The 27,425-nt window shown below is 28.1% G+C and overlaps 1 protein-coding gene and 1 long non-coding RNA gene across 4 annotated transcripts; one reads left to right on the top strand and one right to left on the bottom strand.

Annotated features, from left to right (window-relative positions):
• Nucleotides 1-248: 248 nt before the first annotated feature.
• LOC136796031 (uncharacterized) lies at nucleotides 249-6,915 on the top strand. Its single transcript, XR_010843729.1, has 3 exons — nucleotides 249-539; nucleotides 5,457-5,552; nucleotides 6,776-6,915. It is a non-coding gene; the product is annotated as an uncharacterized lncRNA (long non-coding RNA).
• Nucleotides 4,444-25,653, bottom strand: Esyt2 (extended synaptotagmin-like protein 2). 3 transcript variants are annotated; one of them, XM_014418642.3, is made up of 20 exons: nucleotides 25,222-25,653; nucleotides 25,001-25,042; nucleotides 24,747-24,887; nucleotides 24,501-24,577; nucleotides 24,360-24,426; nucleotides 24,140-24,285; nucleotides 23,946-24,066; nucleotides 22,528-22,698; nucleotides 13,507-13,601; nucleotides 12,616-12,664; nucleotides 9,542-9,631; nucleotides 9,378-9,464; nucleotides 8,749-8,916; nucleotides 8,519-8,671; nucleotides 7,284-7,473; nucleotides 6,820-6,922; nucleotides 6,192-6,284; nucleotides 5,920-6,016; nucleotides 4,772-4,906; nucleotides 4,444-4,677 (listed from the first exon to the last, which is right to left on the bottom strand). In XM_014418642.3, the coding sequence occupies exons 1-20, from the start codon at nucleotides 25,534-25,536 to the stop codon at nucleotides 4,585-4,587; spliced, it is 2,433 nt and encodes an 810-aa protein (XP_014274128.1). In that variant the 5' UTR covers nucleotides 25,537-25,653; the 3' UTR covers nucleotides 4,444-4,584. The 3 variants fall into 3 exon arrangements, with proteins under 3 accessions (XP_014274128.1, XP_014274131.1, XP_014274129.1); XM_014418645.3 differs by lacking the exon at nucleotides 13,507-13,601 and adding an exon at nucleotides 13,041-13,126 and having other exon boundaries at nucleotides 25,222-25,652; XM_014418643.3 differs by lacking the exon at nucleotides 13,507-13,601 and adding an exon at nucleotides 14,308-14,396 and having other exon boundaries at nucleotides 25,222-25,651.
• Between the last annotated feature and the right edge of the window lie 1,772 nt (nucleotides 25,654-27,425).

Raw genomic sequence — 27,425 nt, 5'->3', positions numbered from 1 at the left:
AGTGAGCAGGTTTCCATGAGAACCAGAGCCAAACACTTTGAAAAACACATTTATCGGAAATTCCACAGCAGCTAATGCGCATAGTGCATCCGAAACAGGCATTTATAGGCCGCATATAAGAGATTTTTTATTATTTTTAAGTATAAGGGCATGCTGATTCTAAAACACTTTATATTTTTTCCTCTTTCAACATAAATGGCCGTGGCATTGCTGGTTTGCTTGAATTGTGGCACATCTGACAAAAAAAGTTATGATTTTATTTAAAATTGAACATATTCCAAAGATAGTTTAGTAGATAGCGGTTCTTTATCTACTGAGATCGTCCTACAGAGTTTCCTAAAGATATTACAGCTGTTATAAAGTAAACTCAGTTTAGGATACAATCTATAGAATACCTCAAACACAAAAATAAAAATAAAAAAGTAAAGGAATGATATGGGTCTGTGGAACTTCCCGGCTGCCATTTTGAAACGAAATGGATGTCCGATTTTGATTTCTGATATGAAACGAACGAGTTCCGAGGGTTATCATGAAGTGAAGTGAGAATACTACCAAATCTTAGTATATATATATATTTTACTGGTTGCAAAGATTAATCAAAATGACTGAAAATAGTAAACTAAAAAAAATTTTCATTTAGTTCATCAGTTCAATTCTCTTTCCGAGAAAATTGCTGTGATTATGTTACAAATATAATCATTTTATCATAGTTTATTTTTGATTAGGAACTATTCAGCATTATGGTATCAAGAAGTAACAAGTTGAGTCCAGTTACCTTCAGGTGTATTGGAATGTAGGCATATGCCAAGATTCCATTACATTATTGGTTATTTCTAAAAAAAATTGTATTTGCTTTTTCATATGATAAATTACCTTGGATGATTAAAAATATAATGAAAAGAATTAAATTGCTATTTCGTTCCACAGTAAAGGCTAATTATAATTTCATAAAGAGTGGCCTTGAATTAATAAGAAAAAAAATCGTGGGAGTAACCATTGTATTTTTGTTATGACCTTTCTTCAGGTGAAGACTAAAATAATTTAACTTAAAATTCAACTCTTTATATTCCTAATACTCTTTATATTCCTTTTCAATAATATTCTTCTCTTAAAACTCTTTAAGACATTTAAATTATGACATTTCTAATGAAATTAGAAATTATAAATAATTGAAGTATCAATTCATAAATTATAGTGATGCATATAATACAAATTACCTCTATTGTTCTTGACTCATACCTTTACTTTATTTAAAATGAACCAATATTTTGCCTAATTTCTTTATGATATTTTAGAAATATTGATATGAACTATGAGAAGAAATAGAAAGTATTACAGAATTTGTTTTGTTTTTTTGTCGTTTTAATGACTCACAATAATGAAAGTCATTATATCCATTAAGCATTTAGATCTATACAATTCAAGTTAATTTTCTTAGTACAATTTATCAATAGATGGACAATTAATGAAAAGAAAATGGGTCATGAAAAAAGTTTTCAGTTTTTTATAATTTATTTATTAAAACAAATAAGAAAACTATTTTAAAGCTTTAAAATTGAGTTAAAAATTTCAGAAAAAGTAAATTTATTCCAAATAAATAGCTTAGGAATATAATGTGAATCTTTACCCTTCTGTGATGACTGCCTGATGTATTTCAGGATCTTTAGTCATGCCATTAATTACTCTTTTCCAAATATTTCCCTCTGACTCAGAGGGATGTAATGTCTCAGAAAAAAAAAATACGCCAAATATTAATAGGTATACTTTATTTTTGTAAATAAAACTTACTTGGTCGAAATATTAATGTATTTTATAGAATTAATTACAGACGAGAAAAAAATATTATCAACTTTTAAATGCTCTATATTTGAATAATATAATCTGATTATAAGGGCTTTGTCGCCCATTAGGTGAATATTTCCAATAAAGTGTACATTATACCTTATATGAATAAACATTTGCTAATATTTTAGCTTTCACCTAGCGACAAAAGTGAGTAAGAGGTTTAAATAAAAATTCAAATTATGAGGTAGTAGTACTTGAAATGATGATTACTTGAACCTACTGAACTAGTGTTTCAAACATTTTTTGAGGTAACATCAAAATAAAAATTATAACCCAATAATAATATTAATGAGAACATGCTAGATTGGCTCTTAAAAGGTATTTCTAAAGCAGAACAAGCTTTTTTTTATATAAACATAAACATATTTTATTTAAGAAAAAATAAAATAAGATATTTTTCATTGATATTAAAACCTGTATAAAAATAGAACTTGTAATTCTTAGGAATGAGCACTATTAAATAATCAATTTAACATAGAATGTGAAAGTAATCAATTTATGTTTTTTTCATTTAATATATAGTAATTTTATTTCAATAAATGGATGATTATTGAAAATCCAAATTAAAACCAGATCTATTATTTAGAGTAAAACTAAAACTCTATAATAAAAAAAAATACATTAAATTATTCAGTTCCATTGAAATGCCTATCTTTTATATTGATAAAAATAAAATAAGATGAAAATTGTGCATGAATAGATTTTTTTAAAGAAAATCCAAGGGCACTACAACTCGCTTGACTTCTTCTTATGAATGTCTCATCCTTTTCTCTCTTATGCTACCACCTTCCAACTTTGCAGTCAGAAGTAGATACGTGCATCCTCATTGAAATCATATATCCAGCACAAATTAGCCTTCATTTCCTCCATTTTGTGTTCATTGCTGTCTCAAGAATATTTCAAAGGTTATGATTTTAGTCCATCCCAGTGATTTGTCCTGTCCAACATAAACTTCCTAACTTGATGTTCAACTTCTTTAAAGAAAATACTTAACTCTCTCTCCACATTTAGACCTCTTGAGGTGAATTCATAGACTTTACTTTCTAAAACATTGTTGGTTGACCTCAGGAGTTCTTAAATCTTAAGATTTTGATGCTTATGTTAAGATAAGTCATACAAGTGTTCTCAACATCATTGTTTTATGTTCTAGATAAACTTTTACCCTTGAAATATTTGTGTAGACTGCAATAGCATTTATTGGTGAGGATTCTATGCTTTATTTTTTCTTGAACATTGTTTTGGGAATAGATTTGAGTGTTGAGGTATACTAAGCTTACGACCTACTCAAAATCATACTCCCCAATTACTGTATCTCTTTTTTGGGCTTCTGTCACTTTCGTTACAAAATTAATTTGTATTTTCTGGTTAACTAGCGGACCCATTAGCTTTTCTGCTAACTCTGATTTTACAAACACCTCTCTTATGTCGTAGAAGCTTCTTATTAGGACAAAATTTTCAGCTATTATTTAAAAAAATTCATTTAGTAGCTGGATTGTTTAATTAAATATATTGTCACTAGTTTGGATATTGGATTCTTTTATATATATTTTTCTTAAACCGAGATTAAACATTTGACAGACTGGTCCATCACCTTGTTGATTTGTCTAGTGCATCTTAAAAGAGCTCACCAAGTTCAGATTGGGACCTAACTTAGTCATAGCTATTGAATTGCAAATCGGCCATCATGAAGACCAGTGTTCTTTATGAATATCAGTACTTAAGAATGAAGTTTCATAGGTCCAAATTTGCTGACGCAAGTTATTTTTATCTATTAAGTAAGTAGAAGTCTACCTGAAGCTATTATTAATGGGGTAAAGATTTTTCCTAAGTGAAAATTCTAGGTCATAAGTGGCAAGCGTGCAAAATTTACCATAGAGATTTAGGAGCTTATAGTATCCCCTCTTATCCCTTTCCCCACCCCAGCCTAGCCCATTGAGCACTGGTGAAGCAATAAGGATCTTTACCAATTGCCCAGGTTCAATTTCACATACTGTGCTAAGAGGCAGAAGTCTTTCTTCCTCAACTACTTTGGACGACCACAGGTCAGCATTCATATCCAGGACTTACCTCTTTAAGCTTACCAAATCTGTTTAATCCATATTTTGTGTGCATTCTAAATTCAATGATTTTCATAGTATACCATTTTTTTAAGGTTATAAAAAATCAATTTTGAATTCCTTTTTGAGCTCAAATATTTATTTAATTGCTAATATAAGTTTTATTTTATTTTACTCAATAAAGATGTCATTTTAATACATTTAAATCCATAGTCACTAGCTGAAGAGACAAAGAAATACATTGAAGAGATAACATGTTATCTTGTTTTTAATAAAATAATTTCTTATTATTATTAACAATTGCAGCCTTTACAAGCAGGTTATGTGACTTTAGTAGGGGCTATAACTGATTTACAGTTCACAGAAAAAATTCTAAAAACATTTAAATAGATTTTAAGAGGCCAGAAACTGATATTTCAGGAATGGAAACTGCATTAATTAATTAATTTAACCTTTAACAAATTTACTAATATAAAGTTTTCCATAAACTAAAGACAACCAAAAGTTCATTATAATCAGGATCATTAAAAAACATAAACAGTACAGTATTATAATTTATTAGTAAACATAGAATATACAAAAAATAACAAAGTCCATACAGTAAGTACAATATAAATAATATTAGATAAGCTTGTTAATTAGGACGGTGCATTTGTTAATAATTTGGCAAATGAGATTCCATTTACTGATCCTTTTCTTTTAAAGCTTCTGGTTGCAGATCATACCAAGCGGTGACAGCTGTGTTTAAATCTAATTCAGCTAAGTTTATAATAACCTAAAAAAAATAATAATAAATAAATACAGAATTATGAACTAAATAACAATTGTAACTATATTATAAATAGTAATCATGGTTAAAAAAGAAGTACCTGTCCCATTACAGGACTCTTCCAAGTCTTCTGTGTTAGCACTGTTACTTCCAATTGCCTTGTGCTAAGCTCTCCTTGCGAAATGACATATTCAAATGTTTCGTCATACACTGGATTACAGTTGTCTTTAACAGTCTAGAAAAGATTAACAAATTTTTTAAAAAATACTCAATATACTGAATGAAGAAAATATACAGGCTTCATTATGAAGTTCTTTATTACTTTCTATCAGCATGGGGCAGAATTTGTGCAAAATAAATAATAATGATCAATGTCTAATTAACTCTCAGTTGGGCGCAATAAAAATCCCATCAAGTTTGGGTGAAACCCATCTGAGATTAAAAATTAATGTAATGTTTAAATTAAAGAACATTTTTTAAGTTAAAGAACAACTTAAGAAAACCGAACTTTTCATTTAAGAATGGCTATACTTGTGTATAAAAAAAAATTTACAATTAATACTTAGAGGATATGATGCGCACAATTACCTTCTAGAAAATTACGATACTTTTCTAGAAAATTATGATAAATATCATACAAACACATGTAGGTAAATGAAAAACATTATGAAACAAAACAAATTAGGAAATCATAAATACTTATAATATAGGGTAAAACTCTTCCAGTAGATTAAAAAGTCGGTATTTATGTAAATATTGAAATTAGAACCCTTTCTTTATATTAGAGGTGGATACTACACCCACTAGCCTTTTTTGGGAAATTCTGCACTTGGACAAATGAAAAAACTTCATCTCACAAATTAGTAGTACCAGACTGAAAGGTAATTATTAAAGTAATAAATAAATTAAGTCTATTAATACTATTCTATCAAATAAGAAATAAATAAAGTCCATATGAAAAATAAAATTGTATCACATGAAATTTAAGTTTTTGTTAAAGGGAGGAGCATTAATGAATGATTACAATAATATATATATAAATAATTGACCGTATAATTTCAAATAATGAAGATGGACAGGGTTGCGGTCAAAAGGGAACAAAAATAGTTGTTTGCTATTTTTATTCTCTTTTGACAGCCACCCTAACCATCTATATATATAAAACAAAAGTTTATAGATAAAACAAATTATGATTTTGTTGCAATGATAATTAAATATGAAATAAATTAATAACAAAAATCAAGTTACCTCTGTTTTCCGTTTAGAATCTTTAGATCTTTCTGGTAACAAGTACAACTTAACATATGGATCGGGAATGTTGCTTGGATCCTTGAGTGGCAAATTTCTAAAAACAAACAAACAAATACAAATATTTTTTCAAATTAAAGTAATAATAGTTATGTCACATAAATTTTAATTTTCAACATAACATAATTCTTATTTGGATTATTGTATTATATACTATTTTCTTAGATTGCCTAATTTTCATAAATTATTTAAGGATTTAAAAATACACTCACGCTATTTTATGTACAAGAATAATCAGTCTTTGTCTTGCCACACTAAAACGAAGGGTCAACTGAATTTTTCCAAGATAATTTTCTCCAACAGAACTGTAAAGGAATATAAAAATATATTTTATTATACTTCCAGGTTTATTAAGCTCTTTTATTAGAATTAATAATTATACCAAAAACTGGTGTCCTATAAAGTTTTATTTCAAACAAGATTCAATATTTCAATGAAAAGTTATGATGGTTATAGACTTATCAAATGTATTTAACATATAGACTTAGATGATGATTAAAATAGTGAACCAAAATGGAAGGAGAGGGATAAAAAAGGAGGAGTTACTTTTCGAATAATCTGAAAAATCATAGAATTTTAAAGAAATTTATGAACTTTTCAGCTTTATTTAATGTATTCAAAATTTCCAACTTTTTCTATTTAACCTGATTTTCATGACAGGTAAGTATTCTATTTAACTATTCATATTTATTCCATTTAATTATCCATACAATAGTAATTATTCTTTCATGATGAATAATCTAATTATAAAACCATAGTTAATATTAATTTTGTAAGAGTGATAATACTTTCACAGAATTATGAAGATGAGATAGATAAATTATGTAAATAGCAACTAACGAAGTTGTACTGGGCTGGCGGCGATGAATAGTTTCCAATTCAGAAGATGGATTCGTCATCAATTGAGATTCTTCAGATCTAAAATTGTCAGGTAAATTCTCCTCTGGAACAAAAAATCAATAACATTCTCAGTTAGAATTATTGAATAAATACTTTCTTAAAAAAATAATAATAAACAAATGTTCAGCAATTTAATAAAAATATTTTAAAAGCTATTACAACACTAGGTTAGATGATCTAAAACTTTTTTCCCCCTTTTTGAAACTAAGGTAAGTATTTTAATACAAGATAAAAGAATAAAAAATCAACATCATAAACTATATATTTTCTATTTCAATTCAGAGTTATATTAATAAATAAAAAATTATTATTAAATATTTTTGCTATTAGCAAAGAATGGGTATACCATTTAAACATAATCACAATATTTTACATGTGCCTGTAATCAAGCGTTAAATTATTACCAGACTTTGTGGAGATTGTGGATACAGAATCCTGTTTTTTTAATGTGGACACAGAATCCTGTTTTTTCAACGCAGATACAGAATCCTGTTTTTTTAAGCTAGCATCTCTGGACAGCTGTGGCGAAGGATTGATTTCTCCTTTATATAAAGAAACTTCATCTTTAATTGGACCTTCAGGATGTTTTAAAACCTTAAAAAAAATTAATATTGGTTAGAATTTCAAATGAATAGTAAGACATTAAAAAGGAGTAGAACAGTACTGATTTCTTGAAAATTTTTAATCCCAAAAAATTATGATAATTTTATATATTTATAAAATCATCTTTCTTTAAGAGTTATAACATCTTCATCTTTAATTTATAATAATAAATTATAAGATAAATAATAAATATAAGGCTTGGTGAAACTGAAGGTTCGATGCTGATGCTACCAATCATTCTCTAAGTTTGCTGTCCAATGTTGGCTCATCCAAACCCAAATCTACCAGATCACTCTTGACATATACCTCCCATATATGCTTTCCCTCAGATGTTTATGTGTCAGTTACGTTTTTCCTAACATTTTAAGGATCTGTTCATTACTAAGCCCTACATGCCCATTTTATTTGCTGTAATGCATTAACCTGAATAATATTTATTGGTTGCAGTACTCTAAATTTGGCGTTTTGTAGCCTTCTAAATTCTTGAGTTAACTCATCCTTCTTTTTTAGTCCGAATAATTTACCTAATACTTTAGTGCTCTTCTTGGTCTTTAATTTATACAACATATAATTAACTGTTTGTCTGTCCATAAGCTCAAATTTATTAAAGAACTTATTTCTGAAAAAGAGTAAAGATAATTTTCCCTTATATGTAATAGCTAATTCAGCTAGCTAAAAGGTTTTAAGAGGTAAGAGTATGAAAAAATGTATGAATAAAATAAAAATTGAATATCTGACTTGTGGTCCCCAAACTTCTCTGAGTTGGGAACCACTGATCTCAAGGAAAATGCAAGGAAACTTTCAATCTGAAACAAAAAGATCATTCATCTAGTCCCGGAAAAATATAATATGTAGGTGTCTCTTCTTCATTTCCTAGAATACTTTTTATTTTATCAACAGTAAATCCATTATTGATAGAATGAGCTCTTCTGAATATTATCTCAACTGTGTCCAAGCCAAAAGCCAGCAGATTGGAGTGTAAGAAAAAATAGAAAGCGTTCACTAAAACTTCAAATTTACTAAGAAACACAATTACCCTCAGCCTCAAAGAAAGTTGAACTTTAGAATCAGGAACAGAGCTTTTGAGCAGAAGAGGCTGGTGCTGAAGCTCGAGACCTGGTTTATCGAGGAGGTTACTCAAGTTATAAGAAAGTTTTCCAATTTCAGTTTGAGTTTTCGTGTCTGTAAACTACAAAAAGTACAAATTAAAACTTAACATTTTAGTAATTATCTAAAAACTATATCATAAAACAGCACTATATTTACTTTGATGTGCATCGTATCAGTTTCTGGATTGTTGACAAGAAAGGTAAATTCTTTTTCGAAAACAGGATGTTCCGTTCTATAAATAATCTGAGACTGTTTCGTAACTTTTCCCACACTAATGTGAAACACGGGATCAGGAGGAGCATTTCCACTCTTTCCTCCAGATCTCTGAAAATAGTGATTATTATTATAATTATAGTATTTATTTAAAAATAAATAAAAGTATACAAATTATGTTAAATTTTTAACACAAAAAAGTTTTCTTTACTTAAACTTCACTTTTCTTACCACCTAGGTATTAGGTAGGTAATAAGTATTGTAATTGGATCACATTTTCAATGGGTCTATAAATTTTAGGGCTCACTGAATAAAAAAACAAAATTTCAGCTATTGGTTGGTCTGAGTTATGATTATTTCTTGAACAGGCGGGTCGATTTGTTGCTTCTCTCTCTTTTTTTTTTTTTTTGTAGAAACGAACCTTTTTACTTTTTTTTATTGTATATTTTACTAAAGTAACAACAATAGTTAGTACGATTCCTTCCCAAGTACTGAACCCAAGACCCTTCATGGACTGTGGAGGTATAAGTTTATTATTGTTTATTAATTTTTAAAGTTTCTAAAATACTCACAGGTAAATGTGATGCTGAATCAACATAAACCATTAAAACAGCAGTACTCATCGTTGTCACCCGAAGCATTTGTGTCTCAGCAATAGCCTGTCAAGAAAGTTGAGATAACTATAAAACGTTCCAAACAAATGAAGAAACTAAGAAACAAACGAAAAACAACTTACTGCTTTCAAATCTTCAATCTTATCAGAGAATTCCAGCCAAGACATTCGTATATGAACCATACCTGTTTTGGCTTCTTCTAATGTTATCCACTAAAAAACACGATGAAAATAAAAAATTAGTCAAACTATTTTTTTTTTTTTTTTTAATTTGCTTTTCATTAAATCAAACATAAGACTTGTTTCGACACAAGTTTTGACTTTAAGGAAACGGGTAGGAACATATAAAATACAGGTTTTGGAATAGTAAAATCACACTAAACTTGTGCCTGCCAGTTTGATGATAGTCAAAACCTGATGGAACAGGCATATAATAAATTTTATACAAGAACATCCTCAAAATATTACTGAACTAGCACAAAAGACATGAAGCTATCACGTAAATTTTTTGTTTGGTTTAAATGTAACTTCTAACATTTATTTCACATTAACTTAAAAACACATAAGTTAGAAATATATATTTATTTCACCTCTTATTTATAATATGATAAGTGGTTCACAATTGCCATGCAGTAAATTGTCTCTCATATGCCATTCTTTTAACTGGAAGACTCTCTTATCCAGTATCTATTGGTAATATGGTACTATTATTGAAAGGACTTTGAAGTAACACTTCTGAGAGAATAATCCCAAAAGGTCTCATAATTTTTTTTAAATACACAATTCTGTTTATTTTGTATAATACATAATGATTATTAGTATTAATACACTCAGGGTCGGGAATCCCTTCCTCACCTCAACTTAGTTGGATATTTTGTGAGTTACCCCTCTTTTCCACTAGATATCCCATATGAATCCTATGCTTCTTACAAAGCTCATTAGATCTTTTGGGTATGTTCTACAAATGTCTACAATTTCCTGTCAATCCTATCCCAAATACTCCAATCTTCGGAAGGCAAGAGCTTCACATTCACACAGAATATGCTGTGCCTTTTCTTCTTCTTGCATACATAGACGACAGGTGGAATCCTCTACCAGCTTCATCTTCTTAAGGTTAAGGTAAAATTTTGCCTTTTCCTTTGACATTTAAATAAAGAGCTTGGGCTGCTTCATGCCAGGTTTTTATGTCCAGAATGTTACCTTCTCTTTAAGTTTCCAGGATTCAACTACCTTCTTGATGGCACTTCCAGATATGTTGAAATATAGCTCAGGACTAATTAGTATCATTTCTGATCCCTTCCATGCTAGGTCGTCTGCAATCTCGTTTCCTGCAATGTCCTGGGGTCCACATCAAGGTTAGTTTATTGCTCCTGGCTAATTTCTATAGTCTTTCCAGGCAATTCCAGACTAGCTCTGACTTTATAGTATAGGACCATCATTGCCATTAAAGCAGCCTGGCTGTCTAATATAATTGTTTTTTGCTTTTGGATTGTTTATATATAATAATGTATTCTAAAGGGATCAATCCCAGAATAAATAAAGATTATTATTATATATACAATAAATATACAAAATAAACAAATGTCTAACCTTTAAAATTTTAAAGGTTAAACATTTGTTTATTTTCCCACATAATCATAATTTCAACCAACAGATTTTTGAACAGGCCGAAGCATATTTTGTATACTCATGCTACACCAGTTTCCTTTGTCTTTGAGAAAGTGTTGAACCTTATTTATCCTCATGAAAGATGAATTGCCTTCAGGCCAAATATTTTCTCAGGGTGTCAAACCTGGACTGTAGGGAGACTGTCAGGAAGGTGCAAAAGACAAAAAAGTGGTAAAATCATGGCAACTATGTTTTGAGATTGAAAGGGGGTTTGGTTAGACGATTTCAAGCCAACTCGGACCACATTATCACACAACATACTTAGTAAGAAAATAATTTACGATAGTAAAATGAAAAATTAATAAAAAAGATAACTTTTAGCGCTATGTGGATACTAAGGAAAAGAGATGAAAATTTTTGATTTTTTCTCTTGCATAGTTTTATCATTACAATACTTAATGTAGAAATTACAATCTTCAAATCGAATGAATCCAAAAAAAAATGTCATTTCCGGAAATTTTCAAAATTTGAAAGAGATTATATGAAACATTAGAAACTGATGCTTGGATATTAAAAAAAATATGATACGAATATATAAAAGAAATAACCAAGAACCAACTGATTCCGAAGTTATATTCAAGGTCTACTAGTTTTTAAGCAGTAAAATACTCTAGAATATGCCATATAATAATATGGAATGTAAGATACAATAAAAAACCTGTGAAACATGCAGTAAAAAATATAAAACTGGAAATATTCAAATATATAATGAGACGTATGGAATTGGAAGCAGTGAGGGCATTTTGCTGGAAAGCGATCAACCTTCACACTTTCTCTAGAACATAGCAGGGAACTGAAATGACATGAGCATAAGTCTTCGTACAATAGCTGTTAAAGGATCTTCAAAATGCACTTACTGAGGTGGCAATTATATTGAAAATTATATAGAATTCTGTATTTCTGAAACTGATAATATTTTGTACACTAAAAACTACATTTTGGAAAATATTAGTTGATCACATGTAATTAATTGAATGAAAATTGTCCGCATGGTGGTCAAAAAGGTTCACAAAATAGCAGAAAATATTATTTATTAAGTCACTAAAGTTTTGCCACACTTTGGAGGGCTTCTTCAGGGCTAAATGTAAACAAGATACAAGCATTGCAAAGTATGATAATACTATAGGAAGATATATATAAACTAAAATAATATAAATTTATAAAAGATAAATGGGAACAGGGTGGCTCAACAGCAAAGCACTGTACTAACTCCAAGAATCTGGGTTCAAATCTGGCAGTGAGATCATTATTTATTCTGTGACTGTAGCTTTGAGTCAACCCATGGAGCCCTCTGAGTTCCACCCAGGTGGGTACCCTTAATTGTGGAAAATGTGCAACGAAACCTTGACTAATAATAATTGTTTCTGCTGTTTTGTGCAAATTTTTTTGATACCAACTGGATCAACTTCCTACATTTAAATACTACATTAACAAATAGATTATATGTACTTATGTCAATATAAATAATGCTAATGTCTATGATTATGGAAAGATTTTACTACACAATACTAATAATTAGAAATACTTACAGAATCAGTTTGACCTTTTTCGCTGACCCCAAACACTTCAACTGTGGCCCTATTTACAAAAATAGATAAAATTAGAAATTAAAGATTTTTAAAGAAATAAATCTACTTCAATAATTTACTTCCAATAATAATAATTATTTTTTTAATTGAATATTAATTAAAAAGGAGTATATGTTAATTTAAAATAAAATTTTAAACATTAAATTAATTTAACAGCAAAAAGAAAAGTAATAAAACATTGCAAATAAATAAATTAAAGGCCCAAAAGCAATTAACATGCAAATTAATTTGAAGTTAGAAGAAACCTTTAAAACCAAAAGGAAACTTAATAATAATTTAATTTAAAATAATTCAATAATTTTTTACTGTAACAAAAGATGAGCCCAATATTTAACTTAAATTATTGAAACAATTCATCAAAATACCTTCCAAGAGGTTCATCTTTTCCAGTTTTATCTTTGTCAAAAATGAGAGTTCTCACTAGTTCACCTTTGGTAGAATCCAACAAAAACTATAATCAAACTTTTTTTTAGGTGAAGAAATAACAAGATAAAAAATAAAATGGCGAGGCAAAAAGAAATAAAAAATAAGACAAGAGACATAAGACGTAACAAACAAGAAAACATTTGCATCAATTCTGAACATGCAGTGTGAAAATTCATATGTTCCATGTTACTTCAAGGCGTTTCTTTATTAGTAATGCTTTTATGAGGACAATTAAAATTCTAAAATCCTAATAGGCATTAAAAAACAAAAACAAAAATAAAACATAAAAAACTGATTCTTATCAGCTATTTAAAATAAGCGTTTTATACAAATTCTCACACAGTTTGAGTAGAAAGAAAAAGAAAAAAAAAAAAACTAAAATCTTCAGTAAATTCTCAAAACTACCTTCCTAAAAAATCATGACTTTGCCCTGGAACAAATGGGTCCCAGTCCCAAACAGTCATTGATACTTCCTCATTTCGCCTTGAAGTTATTATAGCCTAAAATTATTTAACTATTGGTTAAATATGGTTATAAGAGAAACAGAAGATAAAAGAAAAAAGATGAAACTCGATAAAATTTTAATTATATTTATTTCATGCAAATTGTAATTAGATATAATTCGATTGTATTGACAAAATTAAATGAAATATATGAAATTCAGTCATATGCACATTAAACCTGAAAAACTTATACTGCATTGAAAAAATGTTTAATAATACAGACATTTATAAATGAAAAACCAACACAGAATAAACTAATTCCTTAATCAAACTTTGAGATTTAAAACGACGTACTTGCCTAAGTCAACAATGTATGTGTAAATTTAAATCTAATTAAATTAACAAAGAACAAGCATCATGCAAAACATAAAAGTTATCCAAGCATTTTCAAAACATTCAAATTGAACAAATTTTAGTAAAGAAGAATAAGAAGAAAAATTAAGGACATGCAAAGCTTTGACAAAGTGTGATTCTAAGAAATTTAAAGCATTAATAAGTAAAATTACATAGAGAGCACATACAATGATATGTGATGAATATTTTAAACTAGATTTTATCTATTTTGGTTCTTTCACAAATATTCAAATTTAAGAAACCAACTTTACATTTTTTAGATGAATCTTTAATAATATATATCTTTTTTTTTTTTTTTTTAAATCTTTGATGAAATGGTTTCTAGAAACAGTAACGGAGTATCACTTACTTCCCTAAGTTAGAGTCCTTTTTCGAAAGATCGTCTTCATCCATTAGTCTGAGGTTCAAAATTTGGCCAGAGATAGCATCAATCGGGAACTAAATAAAATTTCGCGAATAAAAAATAAAAAAAAATAAATAAATCACTAAATATTGATGTTTTAAATAGTATTCAATCCATCTTTTAGATAAGAAATAGAGCTTGAAAAAAAAATAGTTGTCAAAAATTAATTTAAATGTACACTTGAAGATAAGCCAGTATAAGGCCAATAAAATTATGATCAGAACAAAAAAAAATAATCACTTATTATTTTGAAGAGTTATAAAATGTCCCATACGTCTTAAAGAATTTATAAGGAGGTTAAAGATCTCAAAAAATAAATCAAAACAGGCAATGACCTGATTCTCTGCATAAAATGAGAAAATTTTGTGATTTTTTGTTGAATTGGAAGTAATAACTATTTAAGTTAGGTAATTTTAATTAGCAGCATTGCAAACTAGAAAAAAATTCATTAAGAACAAGTAGAATTTTTCTCTGTTAAAATAACTAAATAACACAACGTTTTATATGACCTTTGTGGATGACATCACCCATCACTCATATCATTATACGGAGCTTTCCAAGAATTACAGGATGCTGTGATTTAACTTGTTCTTTTTATAAAAACGGACACGACAAAATATTTTAGATCTTCCAGAAGTGAAAGGGAAAAGAACTCTTGCATTGAAGCAGGCCTTTATTATATCGAAAAATAACATCAAAGATTAAATAATAACAAGATGGCCGAAGGTGTTTACATGCACTCCAAAGGTAATACATTTTTAAGATCTCTCCTAGAAAACCAAGCTTGTAATATACTAGACAATTATCAGGTCTTTAGCAACATATGGCAGTGATACATGGATCGTGACTCAAGGAAACAAAAAGAATTTTAAGGTGTGGGAAAAGACCATCCTTCAAATGATTTATGAACCAAAAAGAGAATCAGGACAATGGCAATCCAGGCAAAATCAGGAGTGAATATATGGTCAACCTGATACGGTGTGTTTTTCAAGAAGGCAAGAATCCGATGGGCAGGCCATATGTAAAGGATGCTCCTGTATTAATTACCAGGAGGAAGACAAACACAAGGTCTTCCACATATGAGATGGCTTGATGATGAGGATGTAGATCTGGGCCAGTTGGAAGCAAGGAGATGGAGAAGACGTGCTGCTGACAGGAACAAGATTTTGTCTACTTTATTATAACACAAAGGAGAATTACGCAACTTAAACAGTTTTTTAGTAATTCCTTTCTATTCAACAAAAAACCTGACACTAGCAAAAATATATATAACAATTTTTTTTATATAGAAGATTGGAACATTGTCTGTAAAGATTTTTTTTTTTGTGCCCTACTTTAACTTCCTTAAATATTGCTAAAGACTTATGTTCCACCCTAAATAATATAAGATTTAAGACAACTATGCTTTCATTTGAAGAGTAAAATTATAAAATAGAGAATAAAAAAAAAAACATTATTGACTAAAGTTTGTTACAATATTCATTAAAACAAAAATGACTAACAGTCCCATTTTTGAAAACATTTTTTCTTTTAACTTAAAATCTTTATTCAAATTTAGAATTACAGCTCAAAAATATCCAAAGAAATAAACATTAACTAAACTCCCCCAATGTTTAATGTGATATATTTAAAAACTATAATTTTCAGACATATTAAATTAAAACTGCACTTAAGTTTCAGAAAAAAAAAATTACTTTTTTACTAAAGATTCAAGAACAAAAGATTACTAAATATTTTAATTATTACTAAATTATCACATCATTCATAAATTACTAAGTCATGCCAATTTCATTTGTAAAATTAATTAAGTTAAAAATGTAATATTTTTTCCAAGCTCTCAAATCTGTTACATTCATTCATTGTGTTGCATAAGTTTTGCTCAATGGTGCAAGATTTGAACATTTGTTTGAAAAACAGCCCATACATAAAATACATTTAAAATACAAATACTTGGCATCAATTATCCAGATATATAAAATATAAATAAGAAATAAAAGAACATACAGCTATGTAAAACATGTTAGCACCACTGACAAATTTATATTAGTTAGTAAATTGTGGCATGTGATTGTACCAGACAAGAATTTTGGGGAAATGTTTAAACGTTTTAATTCAAGTTTTTAAAAAACCTTCTGTATACACTGGACAGTTATAGTAGAAATTAAGTCCAATTAAATTGCCTAGATGAAGTATTATAGAAACAAAAATTCAATAACCATAGAAACACTAACATTTTTTTATGGTCATAAGTAAAAAGTAATAAACAAAATAAATAAATTTTCAAAGAACCAACCAAATAAGAAATAAATGTTAGCAATTAAATAAGCATAAATCAAAAGTATAAATAGGTTTCAAAACAATAATTACCAATCAATTTTATTCATTATCACTACCAACTAATCCTAAAACAATAGAATACGAAAAAGACAGTTCTTCAGGGATTTTCTAACAATAATTGCTTCCAATTTTCTCAGTATTTGGTCTCAATAATTTTCTTAGTTAATAATACTAAATAAATTTATATAAAAAAAGAAACTATATTAGAAAGCATAAGATTTAAGTAATTTTTATGATAATTTTATTTGATGGATTATATTGTAATCATTTAGTAAAGTACGACAGGCAGTAAAACAAATGTTTAAATTTTATATGTCCCTTGTTAAGAATCAGATCTGGAGTAATTCTCAATCTACACCACTAGATTAAGAATCCTATTTAATATAAAAAAAAACAAAAAAAACAACTATAAATTGTTAGTTTTTGGTAATTATGCAACTCCACTACATTATTTCCAACACATCCTAAAAAAAAAAAAATAATAATTCTCTCCATCACATTTATCCTAAACTAACCAGTTAAGGGTAGTGAAATAATAATAATATAACAATAATATGTATTGTTATTTATCAACTTACACAACTTTCATTTAAATCTGTTCATATAATACAGTATCTGTAGATCATTACAGATGGTATTTTTTTGGGTCTCATCATGAATTAATAATTGCACAGCTGGGCATGAAATTCAAACAGTATCAACAGAAAATTAGCACAAACAATTATTTCAAGAAGGAATTATATTTTTATGAAACTAAAAATATTATCAATAACTTTCCTATCCTATAATTATCAATAACTTTTCTATCCTATAATTATCAATAACCTTCCTATCCTATAATTGGACAAAATGTGTAAAATACTGTAATATGAATGTAATGCTATTGAGAGATAATAGGCTATTAAGGATATGTGATATTCAAGCAAAGGGTAGACAAGTAACAATGTGAAGGAGAACAGACGATACAACAGAATATTAAAGCTAGAAAATCAATAACATTGTTCTAGATAATAATATAATGTAGATAGGTATGTAGTACTGTACTCAAACCTGTTTTTGTGCACTGAATAGAGGATAAAAAATTAAATATCCCTAAAAAGTTAATATATTAAAAAAAAGTCACAAAATATTTTTCATGAATTCAAAAGAAAAAAAAGTAACCTACATTGGCCCTAGCGGGGCCAAGTGATCTATGCGCCACAACTTTGAAAACAAGTTTTTCATAGAAAAATAATCTTTATATCTATCAATCACTTTTCGACAGATTAAAAACCAAAAACGATCTCTTTTAAGTTGAAAGAAGTGTAAAGGACAGAGTTGTCTGTATTTTTATACTTATCCGTTCTCTCTTGATGATCTTGAGATTTTAAAATAAAATTTGGCAAAAATATTTTTTCACCTAGATCACATGGCTCCACAACACTCCATAGGGTCGTGGTCCACAGAATATTTAGATATTTATTCAGAAGTGCCAAACAGAAGATATAAATATTTCTGTCAAGATGTGAACAACATAGCCACAACTTTAGCAAAGAATATCATCAAATTTAATATATATATAAAAAAAATAACAACATAGCCGGGTCAATATTATAATATTTATTTAATAAAACCCATGCTGTCATAGAATCGTGAATACTTTTATTTACTTTTTTTTTTTTTTTATTACCCCTGGTCATTTATAACATACTGGAGGAGGAGAGGAGGGGAATTCTCAACAGGAAACCCCTGAAGTTGCAAGAACGCCAAAGTGATGCCTTAACTCCCTCAGCAAGTAAGGTAAACAGCCAGGTATAGTGGTACGTTACAGCCCCTGCCTCAGGTTCATTTCTAAATTATATCAATAGAAAACTAACAATTTGCAGACAGTGAATAGCTCCTACCCCATATCCATTTCCAAATTGTATCATTACAAAATTTATGACTAAAGCTGTAATAATTTTAACAATTATAAAAGATGGTTATAAATAAATAATGCATCAAAATTTAAATAAATAAATAGTAAGTTGAAAGAGAATGAGAAGAGAGAATAAGAGAAATAAAGTAAAACCTTCCCTAGGACAGGATTCCTCACTGGTCTAATATCAATAATTAATGACCATTTTTGTGAGAAGATAGTCAGGAGTGTGGTCAGCAAAAATACACAAATAAATTAAACTTATTTATTTGTGCCATGTCCATTTTTTTTTTGAGGAACCCCCCCCCAAAAAAGGATTTTTTTTTCTAATCTAATGTATATAGATATATATTAAAATAATATTTCCTTCTTCTGTTTTTTGTGGTATTCTAATATGTTTATACAGCTTACATATACTGATGTTTAGAAATCATATTAATTTCAACAAGGTATTAATACATCACAAGAATGTTTTAATACAGAAAGGGTGTAACTGACCAACAACTAGATCTGCGCTTACTAACTTACTTAGAAGTAATAGCTTTTAGATACCTCCTTAGACAGCATGGATAAATGAATTCAGCAAAAATGAATGAATAAATCGAGTGAAAAGAAAGCAGTAAATAAAAAAAAAAAACTCATATACAAAATAAGTCAAACCTCAAGGTGAAGTTAACTTAGGAAATTATTTCTTTAAAAATACAGCACAAAAACAAGATTGAGTTTATGTGTAACCTATATTTAAAAAACAATAAAATATTAAAAAATAATCATTGTGAAAAACTAATTATTTATATAATAAAGAAAATGATATTCTATTTTGAAGCTGAATAATTGATGCCGGTTAGTAGAATAACAAATACTTAAATACCCAATCTAGCAAGGCAAACAAAATATGTTAAAAGCAAATATTTCCTAAAAATTTAAATGATTAACAACAAATAATGTAATAAAATTAATGCAATCACTAGCTCATTGATAAAAAATCATGTAAACATGACATGTGATACAAGCAGGACAATGATTAATAAGGACTTTACTTTCAAAAGGGTAGATGGTCTATAATTATAGCTTTTATTATATAATAAATTAGTCAAAGATCACAAAAAAATAGCTACAAATAAATGAAATATTCTAATATTTTATTAATAAATATAAGAAAATCAATAACTACTACTATAAAATTTGTGGGAAATGATAGCATAATGATTTGTGATGAAAAGGGAAAAAAATAACTAATAAAATCCATATAAAAATATATTAGTAATGTTGAATGTGCTAAGCGAATCCAAATAAAGTTATATATGGATTGATCTAGGTGTTAATAAAACATAAATATAATTTAGTTTTATTTATTTTTCTAACTTTTTTTGAAAGTCATTGGGAATGAATTGGTGGATGGCCTTATTATGAGACAACATTTAGCATTTTTTAAATAAAGTGTATATATTATTTATTTATATTTTATTTCCATTCGTACGCTCTTTGATTTTGAGTCAATTACTTTCCTGTTACCTTTGAAAACTTTTAGAAGAAATCGAAAAAAAAATTGCTGATTGGACTTAAAACACTCATTTCTTACTGACAACTGAGGAATGATGATACTTCTGTTTAAACTTTTGTGGTTTCCACGAGAGGAATTGATTTCCTAGGATGGTTTAAAATAGTTTGAGCTCAGTTGTCATAAACTGATTTTAGATCATTTATAGGTAATTAAAATAAAAATACTTTTATCACTTTTATTTACTCTCTTCAATTTTAATTCTATTAATATGAAAAATACTTTCAATTATTTAAGTTTTATAGAATTTTTGATTGTTGTACTGCTGTGTAAATATTTGGGTAAAATATTATTTTGAAACAATATTACAATCAAGTACGCAGTAAAAAAACCTTGGAAGATAACTTAACCTGGTCCACATATAATCAACTCCACAATTTGTGATGTTCTTAATTTAAATAGCTGAATATTTATAATCGAATCTATTTTAATTTTTCCACTATGTTATTCTATGAACCTATTTTCCCTTAATAAGACTCAGTATCATTTAAATTTATCTACATCTATCTTATATTTTCTTGTTTTTGCTTTGCACGCCAAAATGTCAACAAAATAAATAAAACAATGTTATAATGATTTATGAGTTTATTAACACCTAGAGTGATCGTAGAATAACATTCTGTGGATTACAACCAACAAATAAAATATTAGTAAACACCATTCAATGATTTTTTTAAAAAAAACATAAAACAATAATGCCAAATTAATAAAACTATCAGTGCCAATAGGAATAAAAGTGATAGTTTTTCTTAATTTTATACCCAAGAAACATAATAAGCCATATCTTCAAATTAGTTACTACAAGGAGAGTGAATCATATTACTTGCCAAGGCAGCATCGACTGAATAAATGAAAAATTTGTCAAAAGTGGGTGTCGGCTAAATTTCTCAATTCAAGAAATACCAACGAATAATAAATACTTTGATATAATAAATAATAAGAATGTGTAGTTAGTGAAATTAAGACCTATTAACATTTCTCAAACTACAGTGTAAATTTTGTAAGCCTATCTAATAGAGAATTATATTGAGTGAACTGTAGGATGAATTCATATCAAGTGTTTGTGAAAATACTCTTAAATTTGCACTAATTTATTATTGTAATTTTTGTACGAAGGGAGAGAAAGATGAGAGGACATCACAGATCATGCAATATACATACATTGATGCATACATTTTGAATAAGTAATCCTAAATTTTACGAAACTACATGATCAACTAATTCAAGGCAATAAATAATTTCAAAAATAATTATCAGTAACTAAGCATTAACCTTATGACATACCAAATATAAAAAAATACAATAAAGTACAGAGATTCACAAATAGATCTATAGTTCCCAATAATACTGTAAAAGAAGACTAAAGAGAATTTAAATATTAAATAATATAATTAGATATACCAAAATAGATTTTAAAACAAATTATAAGAGTCAATGATAAAGTCAAATTTGTTTTGTGAAATGAATAAGATTAAACATATTTGGATCATGTGAAAAGCAATAAAAGTAGTTATTGTTTTATTCAAATATATAACTGTTTAATAAGAAAAATGAAGTAGATAAAGTAAAACCAATGAACATATGATCATGAAAATATGATCTCTAATCATTTTATTTTTCAATGGAGTGATAAATTGTTAAAAAGATAAAACATGTAAGTGCCATAATAATCTTTAGAAATTAAGTTATTTCTATCCACTGCCATCTTAACGTAGTCAGTGTATAAAAAGTACACTATATTTAGCCATATATAATTCATTAAAACTTAATTAAAGATTTTTATGGTCAACAACTAATTTTTTACTTAAATAGCTACTCAATCAATACAAAACCTATTCCAGGTTTATACCCTCACTCAAAGTCAGAGATATTACTCACAAAACAGCAGATTCTGTTTAGTCTAGTATAGGAAAATACAAATTTACAAAACTATCATCGTCCAAAACTGATTAAATAGGTTACAAAATTTCTTGGGTCAATTAAAATTAAGTGATAACGTAAAAAGAGAAAAAAAATTGAAAATTTAAGAGAGGTATATATTAATCTGTTCAATAAAAAAAAAAAATACATTTTACCTCTTTGAATATGCATTAATTACTTTTCTTTATTAAAGACTCTATAAATACCTCATATAAATATTATAAACTTCAATTTAAAATTTAACAGTCAGAAACAATATAAATGCAATAATAAAATCAACTAGATATACTTCTACATCATTTAAAAAAATAAAACTAGAATTATTAAAAAAATTAATAACAAATTAAAGTGAATGAAACTCATCTTTCTATCATCAGTTGAACCTAAATTGTAAAATAAAAACTAAAAAAGAACGTTAGGTCAAAAAATAAAAATAAAGCAAATAACATACCTCACACCAGAAGTCCCACTTAGGATCGACAGTATTGTCAATTGTTTTTGTCCTGTAAGATTCCGCACCAAGAGTAATAATCGCATACGGATCTGACTTTCCTTTACCAAGCATGCTGATATCTTTCTTCATTAACTCTTTAGCTTCAATCAAGTGAACCCTCAGAACACCCTACAGGAATAATGGATGAATAATTTATAGAATACAAACATACTATTTCTGTAATAACTGCAGGAAAGAGGGAACATGAAATAAAAGACATCTAGATAAAGAGGACAAAAAAAAGAGCAAGCAATTTTTTTATTTTTTTTTTATTTTAAAAGCATTTGAAGATTTAAGAAAAGGAAAATTTTGTTTTAATCTTCAGCACTAAATAAAACTAGGAGCCAAAAATGCCATTATCTTTGTAGTGACACTTATTACTGTTGAAACTGTTATCAACTTATTTATGTCAAAAGAGTGAAATAATTAACATATGACTTAATCCTTAAAACAATTGTATTTTATCTCTTGCACAGTAACCATTTTTACTAATCATGGAATTAACAATGAGACGATTTAACTTCGAATTAAATAAACAAAGTTTTAAAATGAAGAGAAACCATGGAAATAGAGATTATGATTAAAAAAATAAACAATACAGTTGCAGAATTTCAGAAACCAAAAGCATTATGACCAAATAATTTAAACACTAAACAAAAAAAATATTTTTATTTTAATCCCAGCCTTGTTAAGAAACAAGTGGCACTCATAAACAACAATTTATAAATTTAGAAACAATATTTTAGAGTGTCACCGCAAGGAAACTAAAAAAAAAAAAGAATATATAATTGATCAAACAGTACTTGAGATAGAGATTGATTTAAAATTTATAAATCTAAATAAAAAATAATATTTATAATCTTAAACATTTTCTTCAGACTGATTAATTTTGTTTAAATAAATAATTTAATTTTTATCCATTTTTGTCTCTACACATTTTATTTTTCTTATAAGTCCAATGTTTCGACCAATCCGGCCATCCTCAGGGACAATCTTAATACAATTTTAGAACTAAATGATTTTAACACCCAACTTTATGCAGGCTATTCTGCCCAGGTCAAAACAACAATTTCCAATTAGTCAATTTTTACATTAAAAACAAAAATTAAAATTAATTTATCACAGTCACTATTTGTTAAAACTTTATCACAACAATGCATTGTTGAGTGTTTAAATCATTTAGTTCCAAAATTGTATTAAGATTGTCCCTGAGGATGGCTGGTTTGGCCGAAACGTTGGACTTGTAAGAAAAATAAAATTTGTTGAGACAAAAATGGATAAAAATTAAATTATTTATTTAAATAAAAAATAATAATTTAAATAAATGGATTTATAATCAAGTGTAACTAAGCTGTACTAAAAAAATAAGGCATTACCTGTGGCTCAGGAAATTTAAGGTTGTGAGTAGAAACATCATCACTCAACACAATAGATAGTTTATTAGGTAGAACCATGATTGCTGATACTTGCTCAACTATAATTCTTCGTAGCATATCACTGTGGACAATATTAGGTGTCATTAAGTATTACATTTCTCTATTAAGAAAATTAGTTTTTATATAATAAAAACCTTAGGCCTGGCATATCCAACAGATCGGCTACGCCAACAAGATTGAAGTCCATCGTTGGATTGTTTAAGAAATAAATCTGTAAACCTCCAATAAGAGGCATAGTTTTAATCAATGGTTTCATGACAATTCTGATCATCCCATGGATCTATAATCAAAACAAAATTAGAAAATGATTTAATATGGATATATACAGTAATAAATTCTCCAGTAGATGCTAACCTGGAAATCCTTGATACCACCAGAAAGCCCACTCAATGTAAAAGAAATATCACAATCTCCAGCATAGCTAAAAGGTTTAAATAAATAATTATACATGATATTACAATTAAAAAATTGGAAAAATGTATTTAAAAAACTTACAATATATCTAAATCCATAATAATTTCATCTCTGGCAATATTCTTGTCATATACTTTAACACCACCAACTCTGGGAGGCTGAAATCAAACATTAAAAACAATATAAAAATCAATAAATAAATTAATAAAATCAGTGTAAAAATAAAATGATCGTTCACAGTCTTTTGACAGTCAAACTATGACTACTTTAATTAAGTTACGGTAATTCACTAATCTAAACATATGTTATAAAATTTTAAAAACATACAATGGATCCAAGGCGCATTTTCTGAAAAGAAAATCCTTTCATGTTGTACATAAGTAGACTTTCTTGAACTGCTGGTTCAATTTTATCTTTGATAATGTCTTTAGCATAATGATTCACATTAGGCCATACTTGGTTAAGAATCTGCAAAGAAAAATATAATAGGAATAGATTTATAAAATAACAGAATATAAAAATTCAATTAAGATTAAAGACAAACTTAACTTTGATCATTAAGATGAGTTATTGTTACTTACCCGATTGACCCATTCTGCTCTTTCGATATCAGGGAAAAACACCTGAATAGATAAATAAAACCAATCATTAGGTAACGATAACAAAAGGTAGTTTGAACACTAATGAAGATTTGTTTGACATGCATATTGAAAGTAAACTAACAAATATTGATCTCTTGTAAAGAATTCCATAATCAATAACTCTTTCACATGACAAATATTAACATAATATTACTGTTTACCCAGGCTGGAAGATCATCAACTCTAGCCAGAATCACATCTTTTTCATTTGATAATGCAGCAGCTTTGGCAATATTTCTCTTCAATTCTTTTTCTTTCTTCCATTCTTCTCTCAAAACTGACAACACTAACGGGCCCAAAAGCCATGCAGGGCTGATATTGAAGTAGCCGAAAAGATAAACAATAGCAACTTTACTTAAATGTTTACCGAAAGTATACATCAAATGCAATATGCTGGTTTGGGCACCGGTTGGTTTCGCTACGATTTGATTTTCACCACCCTCATCCGTAGGTTTTGTATTAGGCAATTCGGACATGATTAAATCTACCGGCGAATTAACTATAACGCCCGAACCGAAAGGCGCTTCGAGGCAGACTGGAGGAGATAATAATAAACCCTTGCGTCAGGCTGAGGTCGTCGCATTCGGACTGTAATTTCAATACGATAACAGGGAGCACTGTTATCAGTGACACCCGCCATGAGGGGGGGGGGGAAGAATCGATGTCAACTCTTCTCTTATTAATATTTTATTCCATACTAATTTAACAATACTTATCAAATATACCCTTGAAAAAATAATTGTTTTCAAATTTACCATACTGCACAAATGATTTCCAAGTTTTAAAACGTTGTAACATTTATTCTTTGAAGAAGAAAAAAAAATCAGGTTCCTTTTTTTTTTTTAATTGAGTATTGACATTAATGGATTAAGAATGAAAATCTGCATTTTTCCAGAAAATTTGAATGTGACTTTTTATTTTTTCTTATTGTTTTTTTTCACTGACCTTTGAATTGGATTTTCTAAGACCAATTAAAAAGCGAAAATATTTGAAAAGGGAATTAAGTAATTTTTTATGTGTTATGGATTTATTAAAAAAAACAACAATGAAGTGCAGCGATTTGTCATTCTTATATGTCCAGAGGTGTAGTTAAGGAAATTTGTGTCCCAGGGAGTTAATGCGAATACCCTTGACTGCAGCGGTTCGCGAATCCACCCTAAGAGATTGACTTTTATTTCGTAGCGGTCCAACGAAATGAAAAATTGACCCACCACTATGGTTTTAATAGGTTGGTTACATGTAGATAACCTTTACCTCTCCCTTAGCCCAAAAATTATAAGTAGCTCATCAGACAAAAAAGTAGTTATGATTTTATTTAGAATTGGACGTATTCCAAAGATAGTAGAATAGACTGTGGTTAATTTCTTTACTGAGGTCGTCCTATAGACTTTCCTAAAACGATTAGATTTGTTACAAATTAACTTCAGTCTACGGTAAAAATCCATGGAATACCTCAAACAAAAATAAAGAAACAGCGTTATATGTATGTTGAACAAAAATCTATAGATTGTAAATTCTTATATGAAATACCATTACTTAATACGAATGTACTTTCCTTATAAGAAGGGTAGAAGTTTTTTTTTTCAATTTACTATCTAAAATGATATGAATAATATAAACAGGAGCTCAGTTAGTTTTTCATCAACTATTAAAAACGCTTAGTTATTTTATGAAAACAATTAAAAATTAAAATTAACAAAACTTCACAGTATATGTACCTTTATATATGTTTTAATAATGCTTCTTCATATAAGTGAGAACACTTAAGAGGCGTGCATATAAACTAACGAATTTATCTTTTTATTATTAATATATTATTTCAAGGCACATATCTTGTTAAGAAAATTTCAGGATTACTGAAGTTTTTTCGTCAGAGAAGAGATGATCTCGAAAAGGGAAAAAAATGTTACTGATAAAACGATATCCTCAAAAGAAAGGTTAAGCTGTTATATTAACTCAAGAATAAAAGAAAACAAGATGATAATAGTAATAATAAAATAATATATATTATAATATTTCTATAATAATCACAGGCGAGTAATTAAGCCGAGTAGAAATGGTTTGAAATATTATATCTTTGAACTTAATTAAGTTTTATTAATTCACGCTATGACTTGGTAACACTGGTGTACTGATCGCCTTTCTCAATGTACCAAGGCGCGAAAAGTTCACCTGGGCGCGGGAAGAATTTTAGTGTTGTTTTGGATTCCGAAAGTGATTAATGTAAAACGTATTAGTTACTGTTTTGTGAACTTACAAGTGCTAATGGCTTACCACAATTATCGTATTATTTTGTCCAGGTATGTTTTAGTTTTAATGCAAAAAAATTAATGGAGATTTAAGGGGTTTAGCATTCACATAGATG

This window comes from Halyomorpha halys, unplaced genomic scaffold (assembly GCF_000696795.3).
Source record: "Halyomorpha halys isolate HHAL.00 unplaced genomic scaffold, Hhal_1.1 Scaffold205.1, whole genome shotgun sequence".
Lineage (NCBI taxonomy): Eukaryota > Metazoa > Arthropoda > Insecta > Hemiptera > Pentatomidae > Halyomorpha > Halyomorpha halys.
Note: the sequence above shows the minus strand (reverse complement) of the source record. Positions and strands in the feature narration are given on the sequence as shown.

What these genes read in the sequence shown, in the direction of transcription:
- Esyt2 (XM_014418642.3), bottom strand. Translation starts at nt 25,536, where the DNA reads ATGTCCGAATTGCCTAATACAAAACCTACGGATGAGGGTGGTGAAAAT. An exon ending in AGTCATGATTTTTTAGGAAG is followed by an intron (nt 12,665 to 13,506) that starts GTAGTTTTGAGA and finishes TTTTGTAAATAG; the next exon opens with GGCCACAGTTGAAGTGTTTG. An exon ending in CGCCAGCCCAGTACAACTTC is followed by an intron (nt 6,285 to 6,819) that starts GTTAGTTGCTAT and finishes ATTCCTTTACAG; the next exon opens with TTCTGTTGGAGAAAATTATC.